Genomic DNA, 15,175 nt, shown 5'->3' with positions numbered 1-15,175 from the left:
TCACGGCAGTCGCCCACGTCAACAGACAGGGCGGCACAAGAAGCAGGAGGGCAATGGCAGAAGCTGCAAGGATTCTTCGCTGGGCGGAAAATCATGTGGTGGCACTGTCAGCAGTGTTCATTCCGGGAGTGGACAACTGGGAAGCAGACTTCCTCAGCAGACACGACCTCCACCCGGGGGAGTGGGGACTTCACCCAGAAGTCTTTCAAGTGATTGTAAACCGTTGGGAAAAACCAAAGGTGGACATGATGGCGTCCCGTCTCAACAAAAAACTGGACAGATATTGCGCCAGGTCAAGGGACCCTCAGGCAATAGCGGTGGACGCTCTGGTAACACCGTGGGTGTACCAGTCGGTGTATGTGTTCCCTCCTCTGCCTCTCATACCCAAAGTACTGAGAATCATAAGAAGGAGAGGAGTAAGAACTATACTCGTGGCTCCGGATTGGCCAAGAAGAACTTGGTACCCGGAACTGCAAGAGATGCTCACGGAGGACCCGTGGCCTCTACCTCTAAGAAAGGACCTGCTCCAGCAGGGACCTTGTCTGTTCCAAGACTTACCGCGGCTGCGTTTGACGGCATGGCGGTTGAACGCCGGATCCTGATGGAAAAAGGCATTCCAGATGAAGTCATCCCTACCCTGATCAAAGCCAGGAAGGATGTAACCGCGAAACATTATCACCGCATTTGGCGAAAATATGTTGCGTGGTGTGAGGCCAAGAAGGCCCCCACAGAGGAATTTCAACTGGGTCGTTTCCTGCATTTCCTGCAAGCAGGACTGTCTATGGGCCTAAAATTAGGATCCATTAAGGTTCAAATTTCGGCCCTGTCGATCTTCTTCCAGAAAGAACTGGCTTCAGTGCCTGAAGTTCAGACGTTTGTCAAGGGGGTACTGCATATACAGCCTCCTTTTGTGCCACCAGTGGCACCTTGGGATCTCAATGTAGTTTTAGGGTTCCTAAAATCACATTGGTTTGAACCACTCACCACTGTAGAATTAAAATATCTCACATGGAAGGTGGTCATGCTGTTAGCTCTGGCGTCAGCCAGGCATGTCTCAGAAATGGCGGCTTTGTCATATAAAAGCCCTTACCTAATTTTTCATTCAGACAGGGCAGAATTGAGGACTCGTCCTCAATTTCTCCCTAAGGTGGTTTCAGCGTTTCACATGAACCAACCTATTGTGGTGCCTGCGGCTACTAGGGACTTGGAGGACTCCAAGTTGTTGGACGTAGTCAGGGCCCTGAAAATATGTTTCCAGGACGGCTGGAGTCAGAAAATCTGACTCGCTGTTTATCCTGTATGCACCCAACAAGCTGGGTGCTCCTGCTTCTAAGCAGACGATTGCTCGTTGGATTTGTAGTACAATTCAGCTTGCACATTCTGTGGCAGGACTGCCACAGCCAAAATCTGTTAAAGCCCATTCCACAAGAAAAGTGGGCTCATCTTGGGCGGCTGCCCGAGGGGTCTCGGCTTTACAACTTTGCCGAGCAGCTACTTGATCAGGGGCAAACACGTTTGCAAAATTTTACAAATTCGATACCCTGGCTGAGGAGGACCTGGAGTTCTCTTTCGGTGCTGCAGAGTCATCCGCACTCTCCCGCCCGTTTGGGAGCTTTGGTATAATCCCCATGGTCCTTACGGAAGTCCCAGCATCCACTAGGACGTCAGAGAAAATAAGAATTTACTTACCGATAATTCTATTTCTCATAGTCCGTAGTGGATGCTGGGCGCCCATCCCAAGTGCGGATTGTCTGCAATACTTGTATATAGTTATTGTTACAAAAAAATCGGGTTGTTTGTTGTTGTGAGCCATCTTTTCAGAGGCTCCTACGTTTATCATACTGTTAACTGGGTTCAGATCACAGGTTGTACAGTGTGATTGGTGTGGCTGGTATGAGTCTTACCCGGGATTCAAAATCCTTCCTTATTGTGTACGCTCGTCCGGGCACAGTATCCTAACTGAGGCTTGGAGGAGGGTCATAGGGGGAGGAGCCAGTGCACACCAGCTAGTCTAAAGCTTTTTCTTTTGTGCCCAGTCTCCTGCGGAGCCGCTATTCCCCATGGTCCTTACGGAAGTCCCAGCATCCACTACGGACTATGAGAAATAGAATTATCGGTAAGTAAATTCTTATTTTTTTTACCATATATTCCCCAACAGCAAAAGAAAGTAACACCCTATCAAATGCAGTCATTTCGGTCGCACAAGTCCAAAAGAGGTCGGGGATCCTCTTTCCTCGCCAGAGGTAAGGGCAGAGGCAAGAGAGCACCTGCTTCGGCAGGTGCCCAGGAACAAAAGTCCTCCCCGGCTGCTCCAAAACCCACAGCATGACGCTGGGGCTCCCCTGAGGGAGTCCGCACCGGTGGGGGCACGTCTTCGACTTTTCAGTCAGGCCTGGGTCAGTTCGGACCTGAATCCCTGGGTGTTGGAAATAGTTTCCCAGGGTTACAAATTGGAATTCGAGGAGGTGCCCCCGCGCCGATTTTTCAAATCGGCCCTACCAGCTTCCACATCGGAAAGGGATATAGTGTTAGCTGCAATTCAAACGCTGTGTATACAGCAAGTGATAATCAAGGTTCCCCTGCACCAGCAGGGAAGAGATTACTACTCAACCCTATTTGTGGTCCCGAAACCGGACGGTTCGGTCAGACCTATTTTGAATCTGAAATCCCTAAACCTGTACATAAAAAGATTCAAATTCAAAATGGAATCTCTCAGAGCGATAATAGCCAACATGGAGGAGGGGGAGTTTATGGTGTCTCTGGACATAAAGGATGCGTACCTTCATGTCCCCATATATGCCCCCCATCAGGAATACCTGAGATTCGCTGTACAGGATTGTCATTACCAATTTCAGACGTTGCCGTTTGGACTCTCCACGGCCCCGAGGATTTTCACCAAGATAATGGCGGAAATGATGGTGGTCCTGCGCAAGCATGGAGTCACAATTATCCCATACTTGGACGATCTCCTGATAAAAGCGAGATCAAGGGAGAAATTGCTGAGCAGTGTGGCGCTCTCTCTGAGAGTGCTCCAGCAACACGGTTGGATTCTAAATCTACCGAAGTCACAGTTGATTCCGACAACTCGACTACCGTTCCTAGGTATGATACTGGATACGGAACAAATGAAGGTCTTCCTCCCAATAGAGAAAGCCCAAGACATCCAGAACATGGTCAGAGACCTGCTAAAACCGAAAAGGGTGTCAGTTCACCAATGCACTTGAGTTCTGGGGAAAATGGTGGCGGCCTACGAGGCCATTCCCTTCGGAAGGTTCCATGCAAGGACTTTTCAATGGGACCAGTGGTCCGGGTCCCATCTGCACTTACATCGGAAAATAACTCTGTCCCCAGGGACCAGAGTGTCCCTCCTGTGGTGGTTGCAAAGTGCTCACCTCCTGGAGGGTCGCAGGTTCGGAATTCAGGATTGGATCCTGGTTACCACGGACGCGAGCCTCCGAGGATGGGGAGCGGTCACACGGAAAAAAAATTCAGGGTCTTTGGTCAAACCAGGAGTCCTGTCTACACATCAATGTGTTGGAACTCAGGGCCATTTACAACGGCCTTCGACAAGCGGAGAGTTTTCTTCGAAACCTACCGGTTCTGATTCAATCAGACAATATCACAGCAGTGGCTCATGTGAACTGCCAAGGCGGGACAAGAAGCAGAGTCGCGGTGGCGGAAGCCACAAGGATCCTTCGCTGGGCGGAAAATCATGTAAGCGCTCTGTCGGCTGTCTTCATTCCGGGAGTGGACAACTGGGAAGCAGACTTCCTCAGCAGACACGATCTCCATCCAGGAGAGTGGGGACTTCATCAAGAAGTCTTTGCAGACGTAACACGTCTTTGGGGAACTCCTTAAATAGACATGATGGCGTCACGCCTCGACAAAATACTTCGGAGGTATTGCACCAGGTCTCAGGACCCTCAGGCAGTAGCAGTAGACGCTCTGGTAACACCGTGGGTGTTCAAATCGGTCTACGTGTTTCCTCCTCTTCCTCTCATCACAAAAGTGTTGAGGATCATAAGACGAAGAAGAGTACAGACGATACTCGTTGTCCCAGACTGGCCTTGAAAGGGCCTGGTACTCGGATCTACAAGAGATGCTCACAGGAGATCCCTGGCCTCTTCCTCTGAGGGAAGACCTGTTGCAACAGGGGCCCTGTGTATTTCAAGACTTACCGCGGTTACGTTTGACGGCATGGCGGTTGAACGCCGAATCCTAGCGAAAAAGGGGATTCCGGAAGAGGTCATCCCTACTTTAATAAAGGCTAGGAAGGAGGTGACGGTAAAACATTATCACCGTATCTGGCAAAAGTATGTGTCTTGGTGTGAGACCAAGAATGCACCTACGGAAGATTTTCATCTGGGTCGTCTTCTCCACTTCCTACAGACAGGAGTGGATATGGGCCTGAAATTAGGCTCGGTTAAGGTACAGATTTCGGCCCTCTCGATTTTCTTTCAGAAGGAATTGGCTTCTCTTCCAGAAGTCCAGACGTTTGTAAAGGGAGTGCTGCACATCCAGCCCCCTTTTGTGCCTCCAGTGGCACCATGGGACCTGAACGTGGTGTTGCAGTTCCTAAAGTCACACTGGTTTGAACCGCTTAACAAGGTTGAGTTGAAATTTCTTACCTGGAAGGTGGTCATGTTGTTGGCCTTAGCATCAGCAAGGCGAGTGTCAGAATTGGCGGCTTTGTCACACAAGAGCCCCTACTTGATTTTTCATGTGGATCGAGCTGAATTGAGGACACGTCTGCAATTTTTGCCTAAAGTGGTTTCTTCATTCCATATGAATCAACCTATTGTGGTGCCTGTGGCTACAAGTGACCTGGAGGATTCCAGATCCCTGGACGTAGTCAGGGCCTTAAAAATGTATGTAGCCAGGACGGCTAGAATTAGGAAAACAGAGGCTGTTTGTCCTGTATGCGGCCAATAAGATTGGCGCTCCTGCTTCGAAGCAGACTATTGCTCGCTGGATCTGTAATACGATTCAGCAGGCTCACTCTTCGGCTGGATTGCCGGTAACAAATTCGGTTAAGGCCCATTCCACTAGGAAGGTGGGCTCTTCTTGGGCGGCTGCCGAGGCGTCTCGGCATTACAACTTTGCCGAGAGGCGACTTGGTCGGGGTCAAACACTTTTGCTAAATTCTACAAGTTTGATACCCTGGCTGATGAGGACCTAGCGTTTGCTCAGTCGGTGCTGCAGAGTCATATGCACTCTCCCGCCCGATTGGATGCTTTGGTATAAACCCCATGGTCCTTACGGAGTCCCCAGCATTCTCTAGGACGCAAGAGAGAAAATAAGATTTTAAACCTACCGGTAAATCTATTTCTCCTAGTCCGTAGAGGATGCTGGGCGCCCGTCCTAGTGCGGAAACTCTGCAAGACTTGTATATAGTTGTTGCTTACATAAGGGTTATGTTACAGTTGACATCGGTCTTGGACCGTTACTGTCGTTTGTTCATACTGTTAACTGGTTATGTATGTTCCAGGTTACATGGTATGATTGGTGTGGGCTGGTATGAATCTTGCCCTTGGATTGCTAAATCCTGCCTTGTATTGTCCATCTCCTCTGGGCACAGTTCTCTAACTGAGGTCTGGAGGAGGGGCATAGAGGGAGGAGCCAGTGCACACCCATAGTCAAAGTTCTTTTTAGGTGCCCTATCTCCTGCGGAGCCCGTCTATACCCCATGGTCCTTACGGAGTCCCCAGCATCCTCTACGGACTAGGAGAAATAGATTTACCGGTAGGTTTAAAATCTTATTTTCACACCGCACAAATACCCCGGTATCGACCAGGCTCAGCGTGCGGTGTGAAAGGGGCATAGCCGAAATCCCGGGTCGCCTGACCCGGCAATTCAAATCGGGAATAAAGCAGTGTAATACCCGGGTTGAATACCGGGTCAGTGGCTGCGTAAACGGGCTCCCGGGTCGATGGGACCCGTTTACCACAGCAGGGAGAGGTGGCGCGGAGATAATCTCATTGCCCAGCGCCGGCTCCGCCCCCCGCTGCTATGGCAACCCGCCCGGCATATTGCCGGGTTGGGGAAGCCAGCAGCAGCGGCCAATGCCGGATCCCACCCAGGAAGGACCCATTTCCAATTCCCGGGTGGGATCCGGCATGGGCAGTGTGAAAGTGGTATTACTTACCTCCATTCCCGTCCTCAGATTTATGACCTATTACTCTTAATGAATAGGGAAAAAGGGAAAGAGGGGGATATCTTCTGCACCAGTCATATAGATTCCCCACTTTTCCTATGTATTGTATTTAAATTTACAATTATACATTGGGGGTGCTGCCATAGACCATAAAGTAGACAGTAACATAAAACAAAGAAAGATTGTCTCTTGGTGCGCCAACCAAGAGACAGTCTTTCTTTGCTGACATATTACTCTGTAACAAGCTAGCGCTCACTGCTGACCGCATCCTCTGCACATGTCTCTCCTGAAATACTTTGTGCTGATAGAGGCTTGGGAGTAAGCCACCTGAAAGATTACAGCCATATCCAGTAAGCCTAAGGCCACACTACAGAATATTAATTGTTGATTGAGATGGCTTCTGCTGTGGTTTTTGAGAAAGGTGCAACCCTGTTAAACTGATCCCCAGCGCTTGGAGAGTGATAAAGTGGAGAGAGATAAAGTAACAGGCAATCGGCTCCTAACTACCATGTTACAGGCTGATGTACTAAGCCTTGAAAAGTGATAAATTGCATGGTGATAAAGTACCAGCTAACCAGCTCCTAACTGTCATTTTTCAAACCCAGACAGTAACTTGACAGTTAGGAGCTGATTGGTAAATTATCTCCGTCCACTTTATCTCTCTCCAAAGCTTAGTAAATTGGCCCATCCATTTTTATGCTGCAGCTCACATTTTTGTTCGTCTTCAGAAAGAGTCCTGGTCTTTGCTCCTTCACTTTTATTTTACCCAAGCTCCCCTTCACGTACCTTCAGATATACTCTAGAACACAGGTTCTCAAACTCGGTCCTCAGGACCCCACACGGTTCATGCTTTGCAGGTCACCTGTAGATTTTTAAAATATGACAGTTGCTGGGTGACATGGAAAACGTGAACCGTGTGGACCTGAGGACCGAGTTTGAGAACCACTGCTCTAGAAGCTTCCTTACTACTTGAAGTGAACTGGAAATCTATTCTCCCAGTACATTCCAGTTTGGTTTTAATAATCCATTTGGGGGTTTTCCATTTATTCATCCGACTGGCTGCTACAAACGAGTGGAAATTGAATAGTAGCCAAGGCCGCAGCAGACCGCAGCCCCTGTGAGAAGAGCAGGGGGTTGCGTGCCAAGCAAATTCATTCATCTCTCCCCCAGTATAAAGATTAGATCACAAAATATTTTCATGTTTGCTAGTTAGCGATTCCCTAAATCTGGTCAAACTCTATCCCCTTCTACTCAGACATTACAATATGTTTCTGTGCAGTTTTTTTTTTTTACCCTTGTATTTGTACTTGCTTTGCAGGATCCATGTGAGGATAAGCGTCACAAAGACATTTGGTCTAAGGAGAAAACCTGTGACCGATTCCCCAAGCTGCTTATAATCGGACCTCAGAAAACAGGTATCTGCCAGTCCCCAGCAGCCACTAACGACTTGCATGCGCAGGGGTGACACTGTGGTGTTATGTGTGAGCACGTAACACCTCCCAGTATAGGATGTTATATGTATCTCGTGGGAGATGGGATTATTAGCCGGTGCTGTGCAGCAAAGGGGCAGGAAGGATTACTGTTTGCTACAGAGTATGAAAAGGGGGGAAATAAATTGAGATTAAAGCAGGATGTGGTGTATGCACAGCGGGAGCCAAGGATTAGTGCAGGATGTCAGTAGGTGGGTGGAATAAGTGTGGGAAAAGCAAATTGTGAGATCTGGCTTGGCCTTAGTATAGCGTGGTGAATATGAAGCTGGTAGCCTGGGCACGCACATATGGCACAGCTGCTGGGTAGTGCGGACAGAGCATCAGCTGCAGTAAACAAGATGTGACGGTCTCAGGGTTGGATGGAGGGGTGAGCGCTGAAATGGATTGCAGAGCATTTCAGGCCCAGGCTATTAGGAGTGTACTAAGGCAGAGCTGTACATATTCTCTGCACCTAGGTTGATTTTGGTGCTTTCCGCCATGAAAGTACAGCTACTGTAGATGTATCCTGCTTATATACACAGGCAGGGCCAGTCCATGGATCTGTAGCAGGACTTTCCACCTCATGATATGTTGCACAGTAGATAGTTTATGCAGCCCACCCAATAATGTAAGTACACGTTACTGGTGCACCATGTATTCTTTGTGCATTGAGGCAGCACAGTGGTCAGCACCTCTGACTCACAGCACTGGAGTCATGGATCCGGTCTGTGTGGAGTTTGTACGTTTACCCCGTGTTAGCATAGGGCCTCATTCTGACGACGCAGCAGCTGATCTGACCATTCTGTAAATATGCACGCACTGCCGGCTTCCCAGATCCGCTGCCTGAATCCAAAGATGCAGCACATCGCAACCATCAGGTGGGCCGTTGAGCGCAGAATGCCTGCACAGCTAAGCTACCGGGGCTAGAGAATCTGCATCCACTGACGTAGTCGCTGGCTTCGGCACACCCCAAAAACAAAGGTGACACACATGAGCAGAAAGATACCCTCTGTCAGTTGCGTCTGCTTCAGAACTGGGCCCAGGTCTGAATCAGACCCATAATCCATGACTGGTAGTTCACTGGCATCTGACACAGAAAAAAATTAACCCTTGTGAGTATTTTCCTGTGGTAGGGAATAGGGGTCAGATGTATTAAGTCTGGAGAAGTAATAAAGCAGGGATAAGTGGAAGGTGATAACGCACCAGCCAATCAGCTCCTAACTGTCATTTTTCAAACCCGTAATGATTGGCTGGTGCGTTATCACCTTCCACTTTATCACTGGTTTATCACTTCTCCAGGCTTCATACATCTGCCCCATAGATTGCTTCAGTCACATCAATGGAGCTTACAATCTTTGCAAAGCGCTGTGTAATATGTGCACTTCTGTAAGTAACTGTTAATAAATATTCTTCATGACACAGTAGAAAGCTGAAGCATTTCGCTCTTATATATATATGTATATATGTATTTATATCGACAGATGGTTAATTTTTGAGTGTGAACTTGCTAAAGATGAGTAAGGGTTCTGGAGTGACAAGACCAGCGGAATGCTTGTTACAATTCATTTTAAATGGCCGCTAAGCAAAAAGTACAGTTTTATGAGAGAGCCGCTCAGCATTTACTAAAAATATATATTTATGAGCCTTTCGGAACTTTGGCTATTTGTAGTATTTGTCTCCTATACGTGACAGACTTCCTGTCTGTAAACCCAGTGACTGGAGCCGTAGCCCCTCTTTGTAGAAAAAGGCTGACCACGGAATATTCACTTCTGTTCAACATTACAGCCAATGGAAATACACTATGACACATTTCACATGTCCTATCAATATGTGGGAACCCTTACATATGATCAACTATTATAAGTAGATTCTTTGTGCAATGTATCTTGCGTTTCAGGTTTGCTGGACCTTTAATGCACGTTGCACAGAGTAATGTCATGACGTTGTCCTGTTTCCTCCAGGAACCACTGCGTTGTACCTCTTCCTAGGGATGCACCCAGACCTGAGCAGCAATTTCCCAAGCTCTGAGACCTTCGAGGAGATCCAGTTCTTCAATGGCCAAAACTACCACAAAGGGATCGACTGGTATGTTGTGTTTCAGTGTCATGCAACAAAACATAGATTGCATATTTACAGAGGAACTACAGGTGCCATGGAACCTCCCAGATGCAAATATTTGCATCATTGCATGTTACCAGCAGGTGGTGCCATAGTCTCTTAATTAGAGATGAGCGGGTTCGGATTTAACACCAGAATTAACGCCAGTTCGGTTTTATCCAGATTTTTTCTATTGGCTATCCAAAACACGTGACACCCGTGAGCCAATAAGATGCCGTTTTGAGAACCGAGTAAATCCGAGTAAAACCGAACCCGCTCATCTCTACTCTTAATGGAAACGTTCTATCAGGGATATTAAACATGCAGTCCTCCAGCTGTTGTCGGACTACACATCCTAGCATGGCCTGCCACAGTTGGGCTAATAGGGCAAGCTAAAACTGGCTGGGCATGCTGGGATGTGTGGTTTCACAGCAGCTGGAGGGCCGCATGGTTTCCTTTATACAATACTTTTGTGTTTTATTATAATCATCATATATCATATATGCATCATATATATAGGTCATATATTACCAATTGGATGTGTCATTGGGCAAAAGCAATGTTGTGCAAATCCAGTCCTCATGGACCCTAACAGTGCATGTTTTCCAGATCAGTATCACAAGTGAAATAATTAGCTCCACCTTTTTGATCTTTTAAAATGTGTGAACCAGGAAAGAATCACATGGGCACCAACCTGGAGATCTGGAAAACATGCACTGCTAGGGGTCCCTGAGAACTGGAGTTGGGAAACACTGAGGTACCGATATGTCCTCTCACATTCTTGCTGCAGACACACTAAACAGCCTTCGATGTCGAGCCATGCAGTGGCGGGACTCTGTAGCGACGAGCAGCTTTTTTTGCTTTTTCCCGCATAAATACGTCTTAGACACACAGTAATGTAATAGGACACACAAGCAGCTTCTGCTGATTAAAATGATATGCGGCATGCCTATATTCTGTGTGTAATAGCAGCTCTATCTGCATACAAAATGCCACGTTACAGTCGTTTCCAGGAAAACACTGTAGCATAGCATTTTGTATGCAAATACAGTCGCAGCCACATACCAGGGACGTGCCACATACACAGAATATAGGCATGCTGCATATCATTTTAATCAGTAGAATCCTTTCCAACAAAGCAGTATTCAATGAACTGCCGTCAGTCAGTGTGCCTGGGCCGTACCTGCCGCCTTCTACCACTCCCTAAGGGAGAGCTGTCACTCTGGTGACGACAGAGGCCCTCTCTTCCCCCGACACCCCTCCCATGCCGCCGGCACCAGCCATGGCCTGCTCCGATACCAGTCAGCCTCCTACCTATACCACCGCCCCGGTCTCCCTCCCACCTACTACTTCCACCCTCGGTTACTACACACACACACACACAGCGTGGAGCTGGAGCGGCACTGCCCCAAAAGTCGGATTGACATTGTCGGAAACGGAACCAAAACCAACAAAAGTACGTGGATCCGCGGCTAATCCGCCAATCCACGTGTTTTCCGACAAGTCAGGAATTCCAAACTTTTCTGAAAAAATTAAGCCCCATTGAATAGGTCAGAACCCCTTCCGACCAAAATAAGTCGGAAACTGCCGTCTTTCCGACAAGATGGCAGTTTCCGACTTCAATCGAATACCCCTCAAGAACATTTTTGCGAAAACCCCCCACAAAGAAAGGATGCTACCGAGTCATACGGCACTCACGCGTCATGTGTAACGCGACTTGTAGCGCACGGAGCAAATATGTAAGAGGACACCTCTGTAAAGAGTGTGTAATGATGTCCATAAAAATCATGTGTTTGCCCTAAAGATAGTTTTCAAGTTCTACTGTATAAAATGTGTACATATCCATTGCTAGCCCCAGTATGAAGCAGTGTGCAGTGGTACGAATACACCAGGGAATTCATTTTGTGCTGGAACAGGTGATGTTTGTGCCAGTCAGATGTTCAGGGGGAAGGCCGGTGTGGTCCGTGATAAGCCTATTGCTGTACGTGGCACCAGTACTTGTATTTGAATATGTTCCTTTCTGCCACGTTTTCTAGGTACATGGAGTATTTCCCTATTCCCTCCAACACCACCTCAGACTTTTACTTTGAGAAGAGCGCTAATTACTTTGATTCAGAAGTAGTTCCCCAGCGAGTGGCTGCGCTTCTGCCCAAAGCCAAACTCATTACCATTCTCATTAACCCCGCCGACCGCGCTTTCTCCTGGTACCAGGTAATTGACTCCTTTTACTTGGAAGTGTTCTGTTTTGGGTGAATGTCGGCACCGTCTTGTTACATTAATAAATGCACAAAGTCCCCTTTCTTTAACCTTGATGTTGTGTGTCCATTATGGTCAGCTATTTTGGTCTCTGAGAAGCCCCTTTTATGGGATTAAACGGATTCTTGCTCTATTTTGAGTTGTATTTCTCTAATGAAAACTCTTGGCTATGAATGTGTCAAAGTATATTATTTCTAGAACCCTATTGAGGATCTTCAGGCCGGTTGGGCACCTGAAGCTGGTATATTAAGAGACGTCTTAATTATTTATACATGATCCTGTTTATCCTCAGATTGCTCAGTAGATATAACTAAATATAGACTGATTTTCATATAGTCTTCCACAGTACATAGCCTAGCACATTTATAGACTGGAGCTTTCTGTGCTTCAAAAACCTGTCATTTATCCTCATGAGGAACTTGTTTGTGGACCATAGGGCTTCCTTCACAGGAAGCTTCAGGTGGGGCCTCCTTTTCCCTTTATGCTGGGCACTGGATAAAGAACGTATTAACAATCTGTGACCTGACCTTTTTGGTTTCCATTATGTTCCTAGCACCAGAGAGCCCATGATGATCCTGTGGCTCTGAAATACACTTTCCAAGAAGTCATAACAGCCGGGCCTGAAACCTCTCCAAAGTTAAGAGCCCTACAGAACAGGTGCCTTGTCCCAGGATGGTATTCCACGCACATCGAACGCTGGCTGAACCACTTTCACGCTAACCAGGTGAGTGTCGCTCACGTATTGCTACAATCACAGTTGGAGGTGACATTTCTACCCAATAAAGGCATCCTATAAAGTGGAGTTAAATACAGAACTAAAATAAAATCCGCACCAAAAAAAAAAACTTTATGAAAAGCACATGCTACAGTATTGGGGCGTTTTACTTACTAGCACAGACAGTGATGAATGTGGCAGAAAGATGGCGGTATAACGGTCTAGATCATGGAGTACAAAGATGGACTGTCCTAAAGACAAGGCTGCATTTCCATCCCTCCGGTTCTATAGACTATTCCTCAGTATGTGGCAAGTGTTCCCAGAGTTCTCCTGGCTAGTCTACTCGTCTCGTGGTGTGCGTCATCTACAGCCTGATAAGAGCACTGCAAGAGCCAGCCTAAAGGCTAATGACAACGAGGTGCGTGTGGTGAATACAACACTAATTAGATTTCCCCTTCATTGCTCCACGGCAGCTTTTACAGTGGACTATGGGGGTCATTCTGAGTTGATCGCTCGTTAGCTACTTTTAGCAGCCATGCAAACGCATAGTCGCCGCCCACAGGGGGAGTGTATTTTCGCTTTGCAAGTGTGTGAACGCGTGAGCAGCCGAGCGGGACGAAAAAGTATTTTGCAGTTTCTGAATAGCTCTGGACTTACTCAGCCCTTGCGATCACTTCAGTCTATTTGGTCCCAGAATTGACGTCACACACCCGCCCTGCAAACGCCTGGACACGCCTGTGTTTTTCCAAACACTCCTTGAAAACGGTCAGTTGCCACCCACAAACGCCTTCTTCCTGTCAATCTCCATGCGATTGGCTGTGCGAATGGATTCTTCGTTAAATCCATCAGCCATCAACGATCCGCTTTGTACCTGTACGACGCACCTGAGCATTGCGCAGTAGTAACCTGATCGCTGCGCTGCAAAAAACGTCAGCGAGCGATCAACTCTGAATGACCCCCTATAGCTGGTTACGTTAAGTAGATAGAGGTGTATAGAAAGAAACCCCACCAGATGGGATATATGTTTGGTGTCTAAACGTAGTTAGGCTGGTCTTACCTTCTAATTGGTCCCATGTCACAGGAAAGGGGAACGAATTAGCAGATTACCTAAACCGGAGTCAAGTGTTTCTAGAAGATTGGTCCCTACATCTGTAAACTATTCAGCTACTGATAGAAAGATTTGGCTTCCGCAAATGGGCATCATGGCAACAAACCAGTATGCCAAAGTACCAAGATTCCAAAAACAGACAGGTGCATTGTCCGTACCATGGCGACTTCAACTGGCCTGGGCCTTCCCTCTGTTCCCACCCCTTTCTCACTTGCAGCGAAATATCCAAAAAGAGAACGTAGTGTAGTGTTGATGGTCATTTTTCTTATTTGAGTCTGGCATCCATTGTTCCCAGTGGCTTGATAGATGCCGTATGAGATACCATGGCCTCTATCTACCGGTTCTTCCAGATCTATTACTGCAGGATCCAGTGCATGTTTTCCAGATGTCCAAGTTGGTGCCCAGGTGTAATTATTACTGGCATGAACATTGAGCAGGAACTGCTCAGGGATAAAGAAGTATTAGAGTCCGTAATGAACACACTCTATCGAGCAAAGATAGTATTTACCGGCTTTGGAAGACTTATTGCATGGTTTCAATCTTACATAAACCCAACTAAGGCCACCATTCCAAATTTTAATAATGATGTTTAGTTTGCGGAATGGATTTGTAAAGGTCTTATCTTAAAAAGTACCAACATGAAGCTAGTTTTGACTTCAGAAAAATTTGGTAAGGGGAAACCAGTGATTTATAATTACTGTTAATTCCTTTTCTTCTGAATACTTTACGGCAGCCCAGGATTCCCACTCATTTTGCTCAGTTAAATTTCTCAGACTGTAATGGCTGCCACAGAGTGCTTTGTTCCGGAGTCCAAGTACAGTTAGCAAGCCCTTTAACCGCGAGAGACTAATTAAATCGTGGACTCCGTAATTTTTAGGCGCATAAACTAACTAAGGAAGTGAAAAGAAATAGATAATAGCATTGCATATGGTGTAATTAACTTGTTGTTATTTACTTCTAGATGCTGGTTTTAGATGGCAAGTTATTGCGCACTGAGCCTGCCAACGTAATGGAATCTGTGCAGAAGTTCTTAGGAGTCGGGAATGTTATGGACTACCATAAAACTCTGGCGTGAGTATCCGTATGGATCTGTGGGGTCTATTTACTAAGCCTTGGAAGGAGATAAAGTACCAGCCAATCAGCTCCTAACTGTAATTTTTTTAAACCCCGCCTGTAACATGGCAGTTAGGAGCTGATTGGCTGGCACTTTATCTCTGTCTACTTTATCTTCATCCAAGGCTTAGTAAATAGAACCCTTTGTCTGTTTATATACCCTACGTTATCACAGCTACCCTGTGCACCTGGTAAGAAGGGGACAGATTAAGCAGCTAATCTAGCAGTGTTAAAAAAAGGACGGCTCTTGCCACGGGATGTTT

General features: G+C 46.9%; 1 protein-coding gene across 4 annotated transcripts in view; it reads left to right on the top strand.

Annotated features, from left to right (window-relative positions):
• NDST1 (N-deacetylase and N-sulfotransferase 1) overlaps positions 1-15,175 on the top strand; it is a 150,352-nt gene that overhangs the window by 115,676 nt on the left and 19,501 nt on the right. For all 4 annotated transcript variants that reach the window (XM_063928653.1, XM_063928655.1, XM_063928652.1 and 1 more), the window contains exons 9-13: positions 7,473-7,569; positions 9,585-9,708; positions 11,757-11,931; positions 12,530-12,700; positions 14,761-14,870. In XM_063928653.1, the coding sequence (XP_063784723.1) occupies positions 7,473-7,569; positions 9,585-9,708; positions 11,757-11,931; positions 12,530-12,700; positions 14,761-14,870 (677 nt within the window). The remainder of the gene's footprint in view (positions 1-7,472; positions 7,570-9,584; positions 9,709-11,756; positions 11,932-12,529; positions 12,701-14,760; positions 14,871-15,175) is intronic.

This window comes from Pseudophryne corroboree, chromosome 6, assembly GCF_028390025.1.
Source record: "Pseudophryne corroboree isolate aPseCor3 chromosome 6, aPseCor3.hap2, whole genome shotgun sequence".
NCBI lineage: Eukaryota > Metazoa > Chordata > Amphibia > Anura > Myobatrachidae > Pseudophryne > Pseudophryne corroboree.
This window is presented reverse-complemented; position numbering and strand designations above follow the sequence as displayed.